Source organism: Haliotis asinina, chromosome 15, assembly GCF_037392515.1.
Source record: "Haliotis asinina isolate JCU_RB_2024 chromosome 15, JCU_Hal_asi_v2, whole genome shotgun sequence".
Lineage (NCBI taxonomy): Eukaryota > Metazoa > Mollusca > Gastropoda > Lepetellida > Haliotidae > Haliotis > Haliotis asinina.
The window spans coordinates 8,877,614-8,899,064 of record NC_090294.1 but is presented as its reverse complement, the minus strand read 5'-3'; the positions used below and the strand labels follow the sequence as shown (position 1 = coordinate 8,899,064).

Genomic DNA, 21,451 nt, shown 5'->3' with positions numbered 1-21,451 from the left:
TTCTTACATACTGATAGGAACAAATGGTGAGTAAAAAAACACAAAATCAAATATTCATGACAATTTCTTTTCATTTTTCAACTTAACTTTCAATCTACTTTCTTTTTCATTTCACTGAATATTGGTGTAATACGGCAGTGTTTTCTGTGATAATGTTTATTTGAACTTATTACTGCAATATTAGGGGGGGGGAGGGGAGGGGGGGATGTATGGTGAAATATGTATACTATGATATCATGGGGGCAGACTGTTCTCCATGGATGTACAAGGAGAGTTCTATGGATATACATCTTCTTTAACAGTAACATAAGTTACTTTTCAGTGTAGCTACTAACATTGTTATCAATCAAGTATATCCATAAAGGTCTCCTTGTTCATCATACTATCTTCTATATGCCACTCAAACGAGCTCTATGGATGAAATTAAGTACATTGTTTTGTGTACCTAGTATCTAAGTACAAACTGCAAGCAAACAGTAATACAGAACTTTCATAACTAAATAAAGATACAAACATCAGTTTCACACATTTCTTTTATTTCAAACAAGCAACCATTATTCAACTCAAATATAATTCATCAATATATATAACAATTCAACATTTGCACAATGTATTCCAAATGAATTCATAATTTTGAAAATGTAAATCAACAATTCTCACAACAATGGAATGCTCTGTCAGTAACAACTTTTAATACTTTGGCTGGACGGAATGTATTATTGAAAAATGATCCAGTTTATTTGGATGGATTCAAATGGATGGATGGACAGAATGTGATACCACATCACTCAAGAGAAAATACACAGTCAGCAACAGTTATGTGTAAATTTAAACACACACTGTACACCATTATCCAGTGTATCAATCTTCATTCTGTCACAAGATATACATTGGGCACATTCACTAGCATGGCTTTGTTTCTGAAGTGCTGTCACTACTTTAATCTCTCTGACCATAAACTATGCACATTTCTCTCATAGCTGTAATCTGATTGGATAGATATTGGATGTGATGTGTCATCCGAATCAGGTTCAAACTGAAGCTATTGTGGCACATAAGTCGAGGGCATTTATTCAAAGAGAATACACTTGAACACTGAGACTGATTATTCAGGGATAAAATCTGTAGTGACTAAGTGTGGCTGAACCCTGTATTACATGTTCTTCATGAGGGACATATCTACACATGCTGAAAGAAGATATTCTACTTCAAGTCTGCACCAAAGGTCAGCAAATAATCATAAACTGAAATTAGATATTACACAATTCAAGGTGTTTTTATGGATGTAATCAATAGATCAAATGCAGAGTCAAAATAAATTTGATTTCAGGAAAATAAGAAATTGAAATTAGATCCCAATTTTGAACATAACATATATCACCATTTGCCTTCAAAAGGGGACAAATAAAATCCATGTTCCCACGTAAAAGAAACATATATACATATTTCCTGACATCAGACTATATATATTAGACCAACAGACCACTGTGATAACAGAAATAAGGGCAAAAGGCTACAGTTAAACCCACTAACATTGACATTTGGGAAGTCTAATGAGGTCTCATAGAAAGCCAGAAATACCAGCAAACTATGTAAGAACTGCAACATTTCAGTCTGTCATTTACCAGGATCAGGTTCAGCAGACTGGCTATGAGTTTTTCTGCATATTATAAACACATGGTATCATCTGAGCAGTCTGTTTCATATCAACATCTGTGAGCACCATCAAACAAAATCCAACACACAGGATAAAGAGTCTGTAAACAAACAACAGCATAGATGCACAGTGGTGAATGAAGTGAGCAAGTAGTGAACATTTGGCACAACATCTACAGTCAGTTGAAACATCAATATAATCAGTCAACATAATATACCAGTACGTGGGTGGTTCAGTCTTTACAAACATATTTCAGGAACCTACATTCTTCACATGACAGATCTGTAAGTTTCAGTCTTTCAGTATGATGACTCATAAAGATTCCTTCTGGTTGATTTAAATATTATAAGAGACCACGCTTGAGTCTATCCTTTACTGTGAGTGAGTGAGCCTGGTTTCACCTTGATCTCTTTCTCTCCTCACTATAAACATAATTGCCATGAATGTTGCAGAAGTGATTCTTTCTGAAAATTATCATGTTTTGATGTCAGTCATCAAGAAACATAGTTAAACTAATCGAATAGTTTCTTAAATATTGACGGCAACACAACTATTTTTCAAAACAACATTTTAAAAATATTTCTGTGCAATTTTCTTGCTATTTTGGGTTGAAGGAAGTACAAAAACGTCCCTTAGAAATGTGTAATGCTGAAAAACCGATTGAATAAAATACGATATAAGTCTGTTCAGTTTTGTACATTGAATGTGTTAAGATGAGTAAATCAGGTAAAAGACACATAAAGTGCTTTCTGTGATTATGTGAAAGACCACAATGTAACCTTATGTGGATATTACAGATCTATTTGAACTGATGCCAGTACACAAGTTTTGATAAGGACATGTTTAATGACATAACATTGTATGCCACTGAACATTCATGAGGAGCTTCAGTCTTATAGGAAGAGAGAACATCTTAACAAACACTGGTTATGTTTAGTTAAACTTTCAGGGTTTCAAGGTTAAAGAAATAGGTAACTTTCTGAGAGACACTGGTGATCTCTTGCTTATGAAATCTAAAACAGAATTGTGTCAAAGAAATACAGAATATTATGGTAGAAACTGGTAGACTTGACCTTGAAAGAATCAATATATTTTCACAGAATCTGTTGATTTCAAGTCTACAAAAAACAGTCTATAACATTTAAAGTCTTATGTCCTTGACAAAACTGGTTCCTACCAGAGACAGATAGTGACATTAGATAACTGTCCTTGTTTGATTGGTCAACATGAAAGTAAAGCATCACCATGGAAGTGTGTCCTGTAATAAAGGAGTAATACTTGTCACGGCATGTTATCATGAAGCAGTGGTTGATTGCAACAGTTTGGTGACGAAGGGTGAGAAGTGTTCATTCACACCACTTTGTCTCCCATCAGTCAAACAGATCAGTAAATGCTTCAGCCTCTATCTGTGTGTTGTAGGTAGAGATTTCATTATTCTTGGACTTGACCCAGTTAGTGATGAATTCTTCCAGATCTTTTCATGGTTAAGGAAAACAAATTGTGTTTCTTAAACAAAAATGTACTTGCCACTTATAAAAATGTGATAATATGGATATTATAACCCTTAAAGATATTCCCTTAAATGTCCATTTGAGTGCTGTCAGGAACTGAAATAAAATATTTAAACTTGAAATCTAAAACAATGATAAAGTAAGGAGCCATGCAGTTTCCTACTGACAGACACAAGGATACTAGGATGTGTGCTGGACTTGTCCCCACCCATGCTAATGAACTGATTGCCGTTGTAGAACCAGCCAGGGGGCAGAGGTTCAAGATGGTACTGCTTCTGTTGACAGAACAATTTCATAATATTAAGTCAAATAGATAACGAAATAGAACATTCCTGACTCTAGTCATGTCATTTAGACATGTTACCATGACAGATTCAAATCTGATATCTATGCTACATCTACATCATCTACAGACTTACTTGACAGTAGGATTGTCAGGTCAGGTCAGGTCAGGTCAGGTCAGGTCAGGTCAGGTCAGGTCAGGTCAGGTCAGGTCAGGTCAGGTCAAGTGATTCGATTTTAAGACATACAGCATTTTGCCACATACTATTTGTGTTGAACGGTATCTACTTTTTTGCACTTAATGCCCAGCACCTGGCTTAAAATTGTCTTTGCCTTTGTGGTCTGCATTAAGTGGAGAAAACAGGTACCATCTTTTAACATTCATGGTTAATACCACAGGCCTCCCACTCTAAGGCACAGTGTCACTGCAGTAGAGATACTCATACACAAACCAAAAAGACCTGCACAAACAAAAAACACTGAAATAATATTATCACTACCTGATAATGAATCCATTTATCTGGTAGACATGTGATCATCTTGTACAAACGCATTCTGGCCATGCCCTACTGTCTCATACGGAATGTTTGATAGCAGTCAACACTTGGACAATTTCCACTTACAATTGTTATCATGAAAAAGGTCTTTCTCTAGGTGATATTGGTATCCGTAGTGCATGAATCCTGGTACAGGTAAGGGAAATAACTCATATGGTGACCAGAGGACAGACAGAGGTTGTAAACACCAAAACAGCTTACGTGTATGCTAGAGATTTCTTCCTTGGTGAGATCTCCTCTGGACACTGGCTTCTTTTTCTCCGGTTTCTGTTGGGAACAGCATATCAATAAAGATTCCATACAAAACAGCATTTGTCAACAGCCAAATTTATTCATAGTTGTATCATCATCATGAATAGATATGTGACATTTCTTATTTTCTAGGTAGTTTACCTAGAAAATAACAGAGAAACATAATATGCGGGAATATATTTCTAAACATATTTTCTTTTCTGTTTGAGACAGTTTGTATTACGTCTTACTGTATCACTCTGAGTGACTATTGATGTGTCTTGGGTTGTATGTCAGTGTAAATTATAACTAAGAGACATTTGGGTACTGTTTATAATGGCATAAGATATATCTGCATCATACCGTTTGTTCCATTTGAATGTTGGCATGAGTCATGTACTGTTCCTAGTCATACACATCTGCAATACTACAATGTCTCCCACATCTCAAGTTCAATTTATAATGGCACACAATATTTCTACATTGTTCTATATGTTCCATTCCAAGGTATGCATAATTCATGTACTATGCTACAAGTCATAATATCTACAATGTTACAATTTATTCCAATGTACCTAGTCTTTGTCTACATCGGTCATAATATCTGTGGTAGGGTCACAGCTCCAGATGTTATTACCTGCCATGCCCAGGTAGGGTACAGGACAGATATGGCTACCTCAAACTGGGAAGTATGTGCATGTGCAGCTGTGTTCCTTCCACATTTCACATCACCATTATGTTGTTTGGCTTCGTAATTCAGCATCCCATCACAACCCCCATTTGGGGCACACCACCTGGTATTGGGGATTGTATTGCTGGTAGTTATCAGAAGTTATCCACTCATTCAGGCAGATTATCTTTCTCCAAAAGTAATATATACCTCTTGCTAAGGTATCCAACCCAGGCATCCCTGCTAGTGGGAGCAATAGGGAGGTTAGGTACCCTTACTTGCTTACAGCCTTCTATACAAAATTACAGTCATGCGACACTCTATTTACATATACTCCACTTATAATATAGAACCCTATCAAGCATCCCTCAAGCAGGCTTTAATACATTGTTGGGTTTGACAGGGTTCCCGCCACATATCATAATCTAATGACATGCTATATATCCAGCAAGAGAATCCCCTCTCCAAATATATATCTATATATATTGTGTAAGTTATGTAATAAACTTTTGTAATGCCTACATGCCTCTTGAGTTTTATGTCAGTGTAAAGTGTATTACATATTACTGTGTCACTTTGAGTGACTGTGTTGTGAAACACAACACATCATGAGACAATGATTCATCAATGATGTAATGTAACTACTGCTAGTGAAAGAATCAACAACAAGGAAGAATGTTGTGTTAGAAACTAGAATCTGAACCTGGAAACTAGTTACGGAACAGAGTATCATGTTGTGAAACGCCTGCCCTACTTGTTGAACAGAAGTATCATGTTGTGAAACGCCTGCCCTACCTGTTGAACAGAAGTATCATGTTGTGAAACACCTGCCCTACTTGTTGAACAGAAGTATCATGTTGTGAAACGCCTGCCCTACTTGTTGAACAGAAGTATCATGTTGTGAAACTCCTGCCCTACCTGTTGAACAGATGTACCATGTTGTGAAACTCCTGCCCTACTTGTTGAACAGATGTACCATGCTGTGAAACTCCTGCCCTACTTGAACAGATGTATCATGTTGTGAAACTCCTGCCCTACCTGTTGAACAGATGTACCATGTTGTGAAACTCCTGCCCTACCTGTTGAACAGATGTACAATGTTGTGAAACTCCTGCCCTACCTGTTGAACAGATGTATCATGTTGTGAAACACCTGCCCTACCTGTTGAACAGATGTACCATGTTGTGAAACTCCTGCCCTACCTGTTGAACAGATGTACCAAGTTGTGAAACTCCTGCCCTACCTGTTGAACAGGTGTATCATGTTGTGAAACTCCTGCCCTACCTGTTGAGCACTGAGACGTAGCCAGTCCTTGAGCTTGCTCTCCTGCAGACCACAGCCACTAAAGGTGAGGAAACAGTTATGACGAGGCTGGCCATTCATCTGACGTGATGGAGGAACAGCCTGGTCATCTGATGGAGACAAGGTCAGAAAGCCACTCAAAGTCACGAACTGTAGATCCACTATCTGCCGGGAATCTGGAACCAAAGAAACAGAATATTACACAAGACCAAACATTCTTTTAAGAAGAGTGAAACAGTCAGTCTTTCAATAACAACATCAATTTACTGCCCAAACAATACCTGACTAGAGTACAGACATTGATGTCAGTCAGTGACAAGTGCAGCTTATTACAGGCATATTATCTGGTGATATTTTGATTAATGTGGATGACACTGCAACTGTGAGTCTCATTCTGTATCAGTCTGGTAGATGCAGTAACCTAGCTATCAGTCTGCAGTCAATGTTGTTGATGTTATAACCCATCTGTAAGGCTTTCATCAATAGTAGTAGTCCTACGACCAACCTGTAAATCTCAGCCTGCCCTCCACATGGTATATATTGTCCTCCAGCCTGTGTTTCTTCAGCTTCCCATGAAGATCTGACAAGTACATACAAAATCACATGCATCTCCTCACACAGATTGTGTATAATAACATTCTACGTATAGTAATTGGACACCCTGTTTGCCTGTCACATACAGCTGGAGATGAATGAATGTTAAATAAGAATTTTTTGTTCATTTATTTATTTCCACTTCATGTTATGCATGTTTCATATACAATGTTCTCTATACATTGTTGAAGAGATAAACACCAAATTTCACTTCATGTTAAACATATTATATATACAACATTCTCTATAAAGTACAAACATCAATTTCCACTTCATGTTTAACATGTCATATATACAATGTTCAGGTTGAGAAATAATGAAGGTGTATGGAAAACAATCATTTACATGATTAAGGTAAAATGGTCTGACCTCTGAGATTGCTGTGAAGTTTGTTTCTGTCAAGGGGTTTGGAGAAGTGGAGGACCACCTGGTTCATGTGTGGCCAGGTCAGAACTCGGAGGTAGATGCCCTGGCGCCTGTAGGTGAACACTTAATCTCAGCACTGCTACATGTTAGTAGGGAATCAGCCTTCATAAACTCATCAAATTCATGAACTAATAGCATATCTGCCTACCCCACTTGCCTTAAAAGTGTATTCATGGCGGCAAAAAAGTGTATTTGAGGTGTAAAAGTGCACAGTCTCATAAGTTATACAATCTGGGTACTCCCAGCATGTGTACAGCAACATGTACTATACACATACCTGTCTCCTTTACTTGATATGCTGATTCCAGGGATGGAAGTGTATTTTTCAATAAACGTTTGATTGTAGGATTTTTGGATTTTCGAATCTTGGGGTTTGTCAATGGCTTGGTCAGCCATGCTGTTGCCATTCTTAAAGAATTGGTATATATCGGTAGTACATGTGTGTGTGTATTGATGGCATTGATAAACAATAGTGGAAGAAAAGGACATTCTCAATGAAGGTTAGTACTAAAAGTTGAACTATAGTGTGGAATGAAACTAATTTTTGATGAATTAACTTGATTGGTGTACAATCTGCTATGAGGTCATACAATCATATTCAATGATAAAAATTCGTACAAAATACACCAGGTAGGCAGGTCAGTTATAGGTATTGATGACATTATATCACATTATTTTTCTAAAAAGCAAGTTTTGAATGCCAATTGTAGATTTAGCGCATGACCCAAATAAATCACCAAATCAACATAAAAGAAAATGATTGAAGAATAAAACAATTATTTTTAAAACTGACTGTGGCCATTTAACCATTACCCATTATTGCAGCCATTTATAGAAAGTCACACAGGAATTTGGTGAAAAATAAACTGGTTCCATGAAGACTGGGGATCAAAATATATTGGCCTCCATATGACTTCTACCATGAGTAAATTGTAAATTAGTGCCAGAAGAATCAAATAACTGACATTCAAAGAAAAGATATCAAAGATATCTACCAGCAGTTGTGCAATGTAGTTTTTTCAAAGTTTCATCAAACTGACAATTTATTAAAAGTATGAAAGAGTGTGGAGCCAGAGCAGTACAACAGAATTTTTAGATATAATATGTTGACTCAATATCTTCTCATATGAACATGATGTGATCGAATTGCTGATATATGGTTCTTATGGTGCCTAAGTTTAAAATGTCAAAGTATATAAAAACAAATCGGAAGCAAATTGAAGCACTAGTAAAATATCCCCTTCCCCTGGGAGACTGCATGCAATGAGTACAGCCAGGTCTGCCATACCAGCCAGGGTGGAGACACTGTCTTGCTGCCACCATCTGGGGGAGGTGGAAGCTGGACTCCGACATGATCAGTTCCAGGTCAGGACTCCTGCAAAACAATAACTCGTATACATGGGGCTGGGTTCAGATATTGCAGCATTTTCTAAGAAAACATACAGGTGGTCCACCTGAAGAAAAAATATGATCTATACGATTCAAAAAAAGTAGAGGTTACTGGATTTACAAGATTGATGCAAATGATGGAGCCAAGGAGGAAACAGATGATGAAGAGAAATCAAGGGAAAATGTGACAATTTATTCCATTCTTTTGGAAATGTTTCATCTGTATGGATACATATTACTATTTCTCCCAGGCACTAGCACTAGCTAGTGGTATGATCACAAAATGGAATGTCCCCTACTTTTTTTAGTGGTATTATACAAGCACAGACATACCAGTCACAGAAGTAGTCACTAACAAAACCTGTGGAGATATAAACTGTTACACAGAATTTGAAACTGAGTAATGAATTTCATGGTAGTTATCCCACCTCCTATCTCACACATGGACACTAACTACACATGTTTTACTGGCAGACACACATACAGCCGACTATGAATGGAGAACTAAACACACCAGTTTGTAATGAAGAAGCACATACCTTCTAACAATGCCCCTCTCTGCCAGTAGCAGAGCCACATCATTGTTGATGCTCCGGATGAGATTCTGTACCTCCTCCAGCATCTCGTTCTGTCCAACAAAGGATGACAGTTAAAGAAGAATCAAAATAAGCTTCTACATTGTATAAACTAGACTCAGTACTAGAGAGGCACCATCAGAAGCTTGTGATAACATGTAAGAACAGTATGTAAACATTGCAAATTATATGTGTGTGGAGTAATGATTATGCATTCAAAACTTGTTCATAAATATTGAACATCACACCCATAACATAACTTATGGATAAGGAATCCCTTAACAAAATCACGACTGGAACTTGGCTAAACTGTGTCTACAAGGTAGCTAATGTCATTGAACAAGGTTACTGGTCTCGGGATGGCTTACAACAGGCAACTGTGGCACCACTTGTCATCACTTTAAGTCATGACTATGGCACTACGACAAATGAGGAACCGACAGGTCTCCCGGAATAGATTTTCAGATGTCCCCTGCCATGACTGGCTGTCCCGTTTCTGCGGTTACACTCCGTCTCGACAGATAACAACTTTTGCGTTTTCAATGATGATAGTTTCTTAAACAACTTTTTAGGTGGAGTCCGAAACATTTTCAAATATGAGAAAGCTGTTGGGTATTAGTAAATGATAAACATGTGTACTAACAAACAAACAAACCTTGGTGGATGTGAAGACAATGCAGTTAACCCAGCCCTGGCTGCAGTGGTTCAGGAGAGTGGGGAACGTCAATCTGTCAAGGAACGAGTTAATGTGAACTTCAGTACCTCACAGTGTAATCCTGATTACTACTGGATGACTGAATGTTGATATCACTGTTAATCATTGTCCCTATGTTCAGATCTGAACCTGCCAACTAGTGGTTGATAATCTGAGCAATTACTGGTGCAATCTTACACACACAAAAAGAAAATGGTTGGGTAGTCAAGTTTGTACCTAAAGGTTACTAAAAGAGATCAAAGTTTTGTACCTGTGTTCCATGAATGTGTTGAGTGGGTCCACACAAGCTGTCACTGCACCTGCAACATTTTATAAGCAATGATATAGCACTATGGATCATCATAGAACACATTCAAGGGAATATACAATACAATATCAGTGATATACAATACAATACAATATCAGTGATATACAATACAATACAATACAATACTGACAGACACGTCTTCAGGAATCATCAAGCACCACAGGATGGGGAATATACACCATATCAAAGGGAAGAAACAACACAGCAGAGACTATACAATACAACAGGGAAAAATTGAAAACACATCACTTTCAAACAGAGCTCCCACAAGGCTCAAATTCTCCAAATCAATTTCGGACTTCCCCATGCATGACGGCAAAACACTCACCTATCCTGACCTGTGCCGCTACCTCAGTGTTGGGGTGAGACACTATGGCATGGACTACATCGATGATGTCAGTATATCTAAAATATATAAAACAATTTGATAAATGAAGAAAATATGTCCATGTTATAAATGCTGATTAAATATCCCCCTGAAACAGCAGTACTGATGTAACTATGGAGAATGAGTGTGATGTGTGGTAACCATGTAAAGTGTACTATAGTGTGTCATTTGGCTGGCACTATTAAACCAGCATTATAGTAGAGATCAGTCCAAACCAGTACTGACAAATAAGTTTGGAGATAACATGTTTCCAAGATGTAGGCAGTGCGTGGCAATGAGCAAACGCAATTGGTCTGAGAAAAGGAGAGCAAATGCAGGTTAGTGCATGTGCAGTGCATGATGATGACTGCATGCAGCTGCACATGTCTTGCTCACCAGACTCTCACATCCATCACTCATCATGCTACACTTAATCACAGACAATCTGGGGCCCCTTTGCTCACAATGGCAAGCGCCAGTGTGCTGCACTCACTAATATGTGTCAATTGTCAAGTGGGTGATCAACTTATCCTTGTTTGCCAGTAGGGGCAACTATAAACATATGAATGCATGTATACAGGTGTAAGAATCTTGAACATGATTGTAAACTCTCATTTCACCTCCCCTCACCTATCACTGTAGATGACCATATCAATTTTAGTGCTGATACATCCTTAACGAACAATAACATGCAGATGAATTCACAGGTAATTCTCTACACATAGTACAATTTACAACACTGAGATAACATGGTCAGAAAATAATCAAAACCACTGGTGAACCACTTCGGACTGCTCATGTGGCCTCATCAACAACACGAGTTTCCTATACTATCTTAGGCTTGGGAAAGATGATTCCTAAAACCCATGGAGAATCTACCCACCCTGGTGTGAGGATGACCACCCTGGTTCTCTTGTAGTTGCCAGATGTGTGGCGGCGGCGGTTGGCAGAGTAGGCAGAGGTGAGGGAGTTCTGGAGACTCACTGGGTCAAACACAGAACTGTTGTCATGGGGCTGACAAATTGTTGTCCATCTGTTCACACAAAGAATTCAACAAGATTTTTACATTACCAACGTGTGCATGTTTCCAATTCAGACTGATGTAACACATCAGAAGCTTGATGAAATAAAGCATGAATTAACATCAACAATAATGACAATGAAAAAGTGTTTGTTCAGTTGGAACCTATGGCTATCTATTCAGAGCTACAACCATCCTTCATTCCCTGTAATATAGGTCTGTGTACTGGATATCCTACCTAGTGTTCCAGCATAGCGATTCAGTCCTTAATACATTCTGACCTGATACAAATATATATTGTTTTATGATGGACCATCATCACTTACCAACATCACTATGCCATACAAGGTCCTGGGCCCTATTTCACAATGCTCTTGTAAGCCTAAGATCTCGTAACTTTTTCCACTGCATACATGCCTACAGTTGTAGTGCTACGAGAGCTTTGCAAAACAGATCCATATCCCTAACTTTAGGCCAGGGGTATTGCCCATCACTTGCAGGACCAAAGGAGTCAACAAACAGTTACTTGCTATTTGAAGAGACACTCTTACATATACTCAAGGCTTACTCTGATGGACTCAGCTCCCCTGTGAGGAGACACTTCATCGTGTACCCAAGACTTACTAAAAGTGTATGAAGGCACAGCTCCCCTGTGAGGAGACACATCACCCTGTACCCAAAACGTAATAAAAGGAGGACAATTGCATGAATGCACAGCTCCTCTATGAGGAAACACATCATCATGTACCCAAGATTTACCAAGAGAAGACAAGAGTATTAAGGCACAGCTTGTGGGTGAGGAGAGCATACAGTTGGAAACCAGACAGGATGCATTGTCTCCACTTACCGTGTGTTGTCCTTGTCAAAGCTGGTGATGGTTCTAGCTAAGTTCTCCTTGTGACAACCTGGCACGCCAGTGAGGATAGTTATCGGGATCTGGGGAAAAGTATGTACTCAAGTTAAGCTGACATTTTCACCCTACAACCATTACAGAACTTTTGATAAATTTTTCTGTTTTTCAACACACTTGCTATGGGTGACTTATCTTCAAGTTGATAATACCTTTTATAACTACATGTGAGCAAAGCATACCCATTCTGTCTCTGTTGGTGGAGGTGGGATGTCTTGTTTGAGCAGACAGTGGAGATCATGTTGCGACACTGGATGCCAGCCCACACTGCTAGCCATGAAGTGAGGCAGGAACCTGTGGCACACATCATACACTACAATTACTGTATACATTACATTATACTAATACAGAATCAAGCTAACTTCATGACTGACTAGTCTGAAGACATATGTTTGTCAAAACTGAAACAGAAATCTCAGTGTTATTATTAATAAACACTTACGTTTACCACATGTGTCTCTTAATTTGGGTTATAAGGCAGAGATAATGATACTGTGAAGTCATGTGATATAATAATTTAACTGTCTTTAAGTATTACTCCAACCCTTGATGACAACCTCTAAATGCATCTGCTTCAAAAGAACTGATGTTTGGTGTACCTGTTGATGTGTGGAAGGAAACTGGGGACCCGCTTGAAGGTGACGGTATTGAGGGGGGCAGTGATGCTCTCGGATGCGGTGTACTGGATCTGCAGTAGCTTGTGGCTGTTACAACATTAAACACTTGTTGTAATTACCTCATTCTAAGAGAGAAAATACTATTATTATTTTCTTATGCCATGATTACTGGAAGTGACAGGTGTCAAAAAGTGCACTTAATTCAGACAACAAACAGGGTTACTGACATTGCTCCAAAAGAATATCCTTTTTAAAACTGCATGATATCAAACATTTTCAACCATGTTATTTAGGGCTGTTATGATACACTCACATATTTAGTGAATCTAACCGTAGCCCTTCATGAATACAATCCATTATTTGTGGTCACCAGAACTGAATATGAATGAATATTTACAATTTTTTATCTCAGCATGTTTTACTTTAGCCCTTATTAAAGTGAAAATATTCAAGAATGGAATATCTACTAGCATTGCAGTCGTGCAAGTCATGTCAGTTTGCAAAGGCTGCACATGGACTATGACTATACTACATACCAAATTTCAGTGTTATCTCTGATGACCAGTTAATACCATGACAAATTAAGGGTCAATATGGGGGTTCCTAACTGTGCATCAATCACTAACTACAATATTATACTTGTGAATGATTATTTGTATTCGTTACCCAATATTCATGATACATATTATATTCCCCACATAGTGTATTCATTGTAGCCTTAATGTTATTGCATCTTTCTTTCTCACATACTGTCTTTAGTCAAGGTGAGCATGACTGAATATCCATGTTTCAGTAATTAACTGTAAAAATACTTTAAGTCAGAAAGTAATATTCTTGAAATACTACTTATATGGAACCTAGTGGGCTGACTGAATCATGTATGACAGACACTCACAGTGCAGCCAGATCTTCAGGGAGTGTTTCCTGTCTCTTTACCTCTGGCATGTCACTATCCCCCTTCCATGCAGGCAGGACCTGCAACAGTCACACCGGAAATACAGCAATACAGGTGCCCTGTAGGCAGTGGAGAGGGAATACTGGAGTCTGTAGATAGTGAAGTGGGAATAGTGGAGTCTGTAAATAGTGGAGGGGAATAGTGGAGTCTGTAAATAGTGGAGGGGAATAGTGGAGTCTGTAGAGAGTAGAGGGGAATAGTGGAGTCTGTAATTAGTGGAGTGGGAAAAAAGGAGTCTGTAAATAGTGGAGGGGAATAGTGGAGTCTGTAAATAGTGGAGTGGGAATAGTGGAGTCTATAAATAGTGGAGTCTGTAAATAGTGGAGGGGAATAGTGGGGTCTGTAGAGAGTGGAGGGGAATAGTGGAGTCTGTAAATAGTGGAGTGGGAATAGTGGAGTCTATAAATAGTGGAGTGGGAAGAGTGGAGTCTATAAATAGTGGAGTCTGTAAATAGTGGTGGAGTGGAATAGTGGAGTCTGTAAATAGTGGAGAGGAATAGTGGACTCTGTAAATAGTGGAGGGGAATAGTGGAGTCTGTAAATAGTGGAGTGGGAATAGTGGAGTCTGTAAATAGTGGAGTGGGAATAGTGGAGTCTGAGCCAAGGAGACCTTTGTGAGAACACTTTGAGAAGGAAAACGCACTCCACTCACTCACTCACTCACTCACACACACTCACAAGATGGTTGACACTGTAACTGAGATACATATTACCATCTAGAAGACACATTTTCTATGAACTTCTCCCTCCAGTATTGATGACAGTGACTACCCACTCACTCAGTTCACATGATACACTGCCATTGTGACACCTATATTACCTGCTGGAAGAGAGCTTTCCTGGCTTTACTCCGGGGATGGATTATAATGACCAGCCTGTTGTTGGAGCTGAGAAGGTGAGGAGGAATTCGATCCCTGGAGGTCACATCAAGGTCAGCGATGAGGAACGCAACATTCGATATGGAATCCTGTCACACACAAACACACTGTTTACCAGACACCTCCCTCTAAGTGGTGCATTAATATCTTGAATTGTCACTTACAGAAGGAATGAACCAGAACCACTCCCACACAGTAATTGCAATGAAGTACTTATAACATTGTTATCAATAGGAGATCATGTCAATTAATGTTGTAAGTGTGAAACCAACTCCAGATAACCTACCCCATCGTACAAGGAGAACCCTTTTACATGTCTGGCCATGAGAGAGAATGCCCCATACTGCAAAGCCTGGATGATCATGCCATTCTCATACAAGTACAGACAGTCTGCAAACACATCCAACAATGAGACTGAAACCACTTGTTCTGAAGCTGAAGAATTACCATTAGTGTTGAATGTCAAAGTTCTACCAGATTGTATCAACTTTATGAGTCTGAAATATATAATGCTTTTCCAGCCAAGAAGAGACAAATATCTGTCATCATTTACATGAGTGAAATGAGTTAATGGGTTTTTTACACCCTTGACTGCACAATCACAACTGTAGATCGCCTGATGTATCTTCACATAGTCAAGCAATAACATAGTGTTTATTGTTTAAATCATCATGATCAGCAATCTCCAAGCTGTCTCATGGCAACCTGTATATAATCAAGTCTAGTCCCAGACAATCCAGAGACCAATATTGTGAGCAATGACCAATATTGGGGCAAACTGATCAAGTCCCTGATGCTGGCCACCAGATCAATAAGTCACCTCATGTGACCAGCATACTTTGCAGCGGACCAGTTCTAACCCATGACCCAGCAGCATCATAAGTGTAGCATAACAAATGTCTCACTACATTGTTGCTACAGCAACCCTGGCCAGCAATGCCGACAACCATGTTTTTCCACTGGCAGCTGACCTTGTTGTGGGGTCTGTCGTACAGTCCAGTAGTACGTAATGCACTGTCTTGTCAGCATAAACAACTATTCTCAGTATGGTTGCAATGTGTATAGCCTATTTGGGATTACTCTGACAGTGGTACAGGTACAATGTGCAGAGCCCACTTTTGCTGATCCAACAGTGATATTGGTAGAATGTGTAGAGCCTGTTTTGGATGAATATATGACAGTGATGTGGGTACAATGTGTAGAGCCCATTTGGCTGATCCAACAGTCATATGGGTTCAATGCATAGAGCCTGTTTTTGCTGATCTGACATTGATATGGGTACAGTGTGTTGAATCCATTTGGCTAATCTGACAATGATATGGGTACAACGTGTAGGGGTAAATTTTGCTGATCTGACAGTGATATGGGTACAAAGTGTAGGGGTAAATTTTGCTGATCTGACAGTGATATGGGTACAAAGTGTAGGGGTAAATTTTGCTGATCTGACAGTGATATGGGTACAACGTGTAGGGGTAAATTTTGCTGATCTGACAGTGATATGGGTACAACATGTGGGGGCTATTTTTGCTGATCTGACAGCGATATGGGTACAACCTGTGGGGGCTACTTTTGCTGATCTGACAGTGATGTGGGTACAACGTGTGGGGGCTATTTTGCTGATCTGACAGTGATATGGGTACAACATGTGGGGGCTATTTTTGCTGATCTGACAGTGATATGGGTACAACGTGTAGGGGCTATTTTTACTGATCTGACAGTGATATGGGTACAATGTGTGGGGGCTACTTTTGCTGATCTGACAGTGATATGGGTACAACGTGTGGGGGCTATTTTGCTGATCTGACAGTGATATGGGTACAACGTGTGGGGGCTATTTTTGCTGATCTGACAGTGATATGGGTACAACGTGTGGGGGCTATTTTTACTGATCTGACAGTGATATGGGTACAATGTGTGGGGGGCTATTTTTTGCTGATCTAACAGTGATATGGGTGGAATACTGTGAAAGGATGCCTGGAACCCCACTGACCAACTGACCTTGACACGGCGCGGAGGTGAGCACATCCCCAGTTGTCAGCTGGACTGCTTCTCCATTCATCAAAACATCACCCAAACCAGGCAGCCTCTTACATTTCAGTCTCTCCTGGATATCTTTATTAGCCAATGTGTCTGCCTTGCCACACTGGAACAACAAAATACCACACGGCGTACACTTTAGAAATTACCAAGGAAATGTGAGGAAAAGAATGATTATTAGTTTTGCTTATTTGATATCCTGTAAAACTTGTAGACATGAATTAATCACATAAAGGTCTGGAATTTACAATCATGAGATTAATGGAAGATAAACAATATGCTTAATTAATTTTCCAACATAACGGAAGGCGGGGATACATTTTGTTGCTGGTGGATTGACAGTTTACTGGCATGAAGCTGAGCTGCGGAGTGAGAGTTTCTGAACTACTGTGGAACAGATTGACACAGTTTCACTGCATGGAAATTGGCCACTTACTGCCCACATCTGGAACCTGGGCAGGTGACTGGTGACAACAAGAACATCACTGTTGTTTGTCTCTGGCTGGCCTGCAACACAGCAAATGCATAATGACATCAGAGACAGGTTAAAAAAAACACTGGCTAAAATAAATTCTGACTGCATCATTTAGAGACCAATAGAAATGATAAATAATGCAACTATAATTAAATAACCAATATTACTTGGACAAAATTGTTTGAACAGTGCAACAATAACGACTGAGTCCTGTTCTGAGTTTGCAGAATCTGGTGAAAATATTTATGTTTTAATCATGTTCACAACAACATCTGAGTGACTGTAGCCCGCTTCAGAGTTTCACATACGTCCTTAGTCATGATACTCTTGATCACCACAAAGTCTCCTTCAGCTCATTTAACAGTACCTCCAAGTACATGAACCAGCTTTGGGACACTAATTGCAGCACTGTGAAACCCTCCACCACGGGGCATTCCACAGCATCAATAACCATCACTCAAGATTAGCCACTTTATGTCCACTTATTGTCAAGTAAGTCACAAATCTGCTAAATGTCTTCTCTTCAAGATTAAATCTATCCAGTAATAGAAATTAAATATCCATTTTCCTGAACAGTGAAAATATGGAACATTCCCATTAGTGTTACGAATGTTTTGATCCCTGAGGACATACTCTACAGATTAATTCATTAGGTTAGTGGACCACTTAGCTGCGTAGTTATGAAATTAACAGAACTATCCATTTACCAGGCAACTAGACAACTCATCTGTCAGATTATCCTGCTCCCAGATCATTCGGCTATCAGGCAACTGGGCCATTCAGCTGTCAGGCTACTGGACCATTCAGCTCTCAGGTTAGTGAACCATTGAGTTATCAGGCTACTTGGCCATTCAGCTCTCAGGCTAGTGGACCATTCAGTTATCAGTCTACTGGACCATTTGGCTATCAGGCTAGTGGATCAATCAGTTATCAGGCTACTGAACCATTTGGCTATCAGGCTAGTGGACCATTCAGTTAATAGGCTAACAAACCATTCAGCTGGCTGGTTATCAGGCTACTCGACCATTCATCTATCAGAATAGAGGGCCACTCAGCTGGCTGGTTATCAGGCTACTGAATCATTCAGCTGGGTGGATATCAGATTAGTAGACCATTTAACTGTCAAGTTGGTGGACCATTTGGCTATTAGACCCCTGGTAATTAGATACTATGTTGCTGGATACCATAATCCCACCTGGCTCAGAGACTGGAATAGCAGAGTCAAGGAAGGATTCTGCAAACACTAAGGAGTTGAGGTGGCCCTTTCCATGGCAGCTAGGGACGTCATACAGGGTCATAGTGGCAACCTTCACCAGAAGACTCTGGCAGCCATCTCGCAGGGAACTGGGCCTAGTGGAATAAATTGGCTTTGATATGACAACCAAAATTTATTTCTCTCACTTTTATTACAAACATTTGGTTGAGTTATTGAATCATTGCAATAACGACGGGACATTAATGCATGAGTGAAGAAATTAAACTGCAGGCATGTCGAGGTAGGTACACACAAATGCTGTTGCTTTCTCTCAAACAGTCACGCAGACACACACAGACAGACACACATACACACACAGAGACACACAGACAGGCGTGCATGAGAGCAAAATCAATTAAATATGGAGCCAAAATTGTGAAAGGAATGAACATTATATTGTGACATATTTTCACATAGCTCTTACTGATAATTGATCAAGTGAATTGATCAGCAGCTCAAACTATCTAGGCAATTCAAAATGCAGAATCAATTAGAAGCTAGAAGATTCATCAAATGTGTAAACTGAACTTTGGAGCATGGCCATTCACTAGTTCAACAGGCATAAAAATGCTGTGGAACAAAATGTTAGAGCAAACATTGCCACTTTTCAAAAACGTAAACTTGCATCTCCCAAACTTATTGAATCTATAGTCTCAATTATCCATATAGCTAAACTGTTTCAAAAGTGACATCAACTCACCTTATGAATATCTAACAAACCAATTACAGTACCTGACAAGTCTTGGCAACATATACTCACAAATGACAGAAAATCAATTCTGAATTATGAGTAGTTTATTCTGTATGTTACCCACAAGCAAGAAATTCTGAAAGAATGTGGGTCAAACAGAGAGGAGAGAGCACAGTACAGAGCACTGACATTAGAAAGATTTCCTGCTGTTTTTCAAGTTTTGATACTTTATGGAAAGTACCTAAAGGACATTTTGAGTAGTAACAAGTCAATGTAGCAGAAACTCAAATGATCTAAAGCCTGAAACCGTCTTAAGTCTGACCAGTGCCCTCAACATGCACCAAATAATAAATATGAATGAATGAAATAGTCAGTCAGTTTGAAACAGCAGTTATATCACTTGGTATACTGGATATAAATGTCATGCCATTGATCTGATTACATGGACACAAGACAGATAGATAAGTATACTTCCTTGCCATAGTCGACAGTATTTTAAACTAGGGAGTCATGTGGTGATGAGCTGTTGACAGCAATAGTGTCTACATCCAGGACCTCTAACTCTGAACAGCTGACAAAAATCACAGGGGTGATGACACTGACCCACAACTGAAAGGATCAATTCTGACCACTCTCTAGTAATCTACTTCAGTAGTAATCTACTCTAGTAATGTCTACAGTTCTTTATAGATTGACAGGAGTGAGTTGTAAACCAAGAAGAGACAGTAGGTGTTAATGTAACAAATGTGAACTCCCTCCCACCTGCCGCAGTTGTCCACAGCCTCTATACTAAACTTGACACTCGATCTGAAAAAGAAACAGTACATAGATAAGAATACATTCAAATCCTCAAGAAACAATTGCTCCTTTAAACAGCTGTTTCAGATTTGATAAAAAACAAATGATGTTGCTTCGTAAGAGGTCAAAGACACTGTTTCAAAAGTCTTGAATTTCCGATTTGAGAAAAAACAGCATGCATTTAGTGTCACTGCATGTAGCTAGGTTTCAGTGTGACAAAATTGTCTCCTCAAAATTGAATGACAAGCAGTATGATAACAACAATTCACTAGGTGACTATCCCTTCCAGACGAGCAATACTGTAGCAACTGCTGCCTTTAATAGCTAATTTTCCCAATCGTTGAGATGCAGTCAAGCAATACACAAAGATTTAAAACAGTATCATATGACTCTTGCTTTAAAGATTGTAAAATCACTGATGCCATGAGTTAAATTATTCTGTCATGACATTCAGTGATAACATAAAGCCAGTGTAGTGAGTATAGTTTTACATTGCCTTTATAGTGATTCTTGAAAAATCACAGGAGATACCAGAATGGAACTTAATGTTATGTAGCAAGAGGGGTTTTGAATTTGGGTAAGCATGCAAAATGAGGGTGTAATGATTAGGTGCTGAAGCATACCACACTCCCACAGAGAAGATAACACTGTATGCCATTTATGACATGACATCTTATGAGATTGAATTAGCTGCATTCTACATGAGATTGCTCTTTGTCCTCCTACATACCTATCAGACAGATAGTTGAGGAGTGTAGATGTCTTCAGGTCACCACAGTCGTCATGGAGAGTCTGGACTGCCTTCAACCTGGCCTGCAACAACATTGCAACATCATCAGCAATAATATGAAGAAAGTGACTATCTCGTGAAGCATCTCCTCCGCTACATGAAACATGTTATTCATACAGTATATGAGAGAACAGGTGGTCCCAGTGTTGTCAGTAATATCACAAGTATTGGGGGCACAGTGGGTGAGCTGTCTAAGGCTAGTAATCCAGTGAGCTTGGAGGTGCCTGGATCGAGCCCACCTTTAAGCAGGTGTAAAAAACCTTGGAGTCAACTTTTTGTACAGATTCTTTCAGCATTGTCACAAATCTTAGTGTGCAATACACAACCCTGTGCACAAATCTGTAGGTAGATGACGAGCTGGTGGGTAGTTGTGGGTACAGCAACGTGCAGTAAACATGGACAAATTTACTGTGACTGAATTTCCCAGTCCACCCAGCTGTG

At 39.2% G+C, this 21,451-nt stretch overlaps 1 protein-coding gene across 1 annotated transcript in view; it reads right to left on the bottom strand.

The window, feature by feature from the left end:
• Window positions 1–519: 519 nt before the first annotated feature.
• The window catches only part of LOC137266022 (dynein axonemal assembly factor 9-like), a 126,130-nt gene continuing 105,198 nt past the window's right edge, over window positions 520–21,451 (bottom strand). Inside the window, exons 17-39 of the mRNA XM_067801519.1 lie at window positions 20,951–21,033; window positions 20,185–20,229; window positions 18,672–18,826; window positions 17,438–17,508; window positions 16,963–17,107; window positions 15,251–15,354; window positions 14,907–15,053; window positions 14,027–14,106; window positions 13,114–13,218; window positions 12,697–12,808; window positions 12,452–12,540; window positions 11,467–11,616; window positions 10,545–10,621; window positions 10,160–10,208; window positions 9,826–9,922; window positions 9,159–9,247; window positions 8,519–8,605; window positions 7,174–7,280; window positions 6,716–6,790; window positions 6,193–6,386; window positions 4,209–4,274; window positions 3,350–3,443; window positions 520–3,131 (exon numbers count right to left, since the gene is read on the bottom strand). Coding sequence (XP_067657620.1) covers window positions 3,028–3,131; window positions 3,350–3,443; window positions 4,209–4,274; window positions 6,193–6,386; window positions 6,716–6,790; window positions 7,174–7,280; window positions 8,519–8,605; window positions 9,159–9,247; window positions 9,826–9,922; window positions 10,160–10,208; window positions 10,545–10,621; window positions 11,467–11,616; window positions 12,452–12,540; window positions 12,697–12,808; window positions 13,114–13,218; window positions 14,027–14,106; window positions 14,907–15,053; window positions 15,251–15,354; window positions 16,963–17,107; window positions 17,438–17,508; window positions 18,672–18,826; window positions 20,185–20,229; window positions 20,951–21,033 — 2,325 coding nt within the window. The 3' untranslated portion in view covers window positions 520–3,027. The remainder of the gene's footprint in view (window positions 3,132–3,349; window positions 3,444–4,208; window positions 4,275–6,192; window positions 6,387–6,715; window positions 6,791–7,173; window positions 7,281–8,518; window positions 8,606–9,158; window positions 9,248–9,825; window positions 9,923–10,159; window positions 10,209–10,544; window positions 10,622–11,466; window positions 11,617–12,451; window positions 12,541–12,696; window positions 12,809–13,113; window positions 13,219–14,026; window positions 14,107–14,906; window positions 15,054–15,250; window positions 15,355–16,962; window positions 17,108–17,437; window positions 17,509–18,671; window positions 18,827–20,184; window positions 20,230–20,950; window positions 21,034–21,451) is intronic.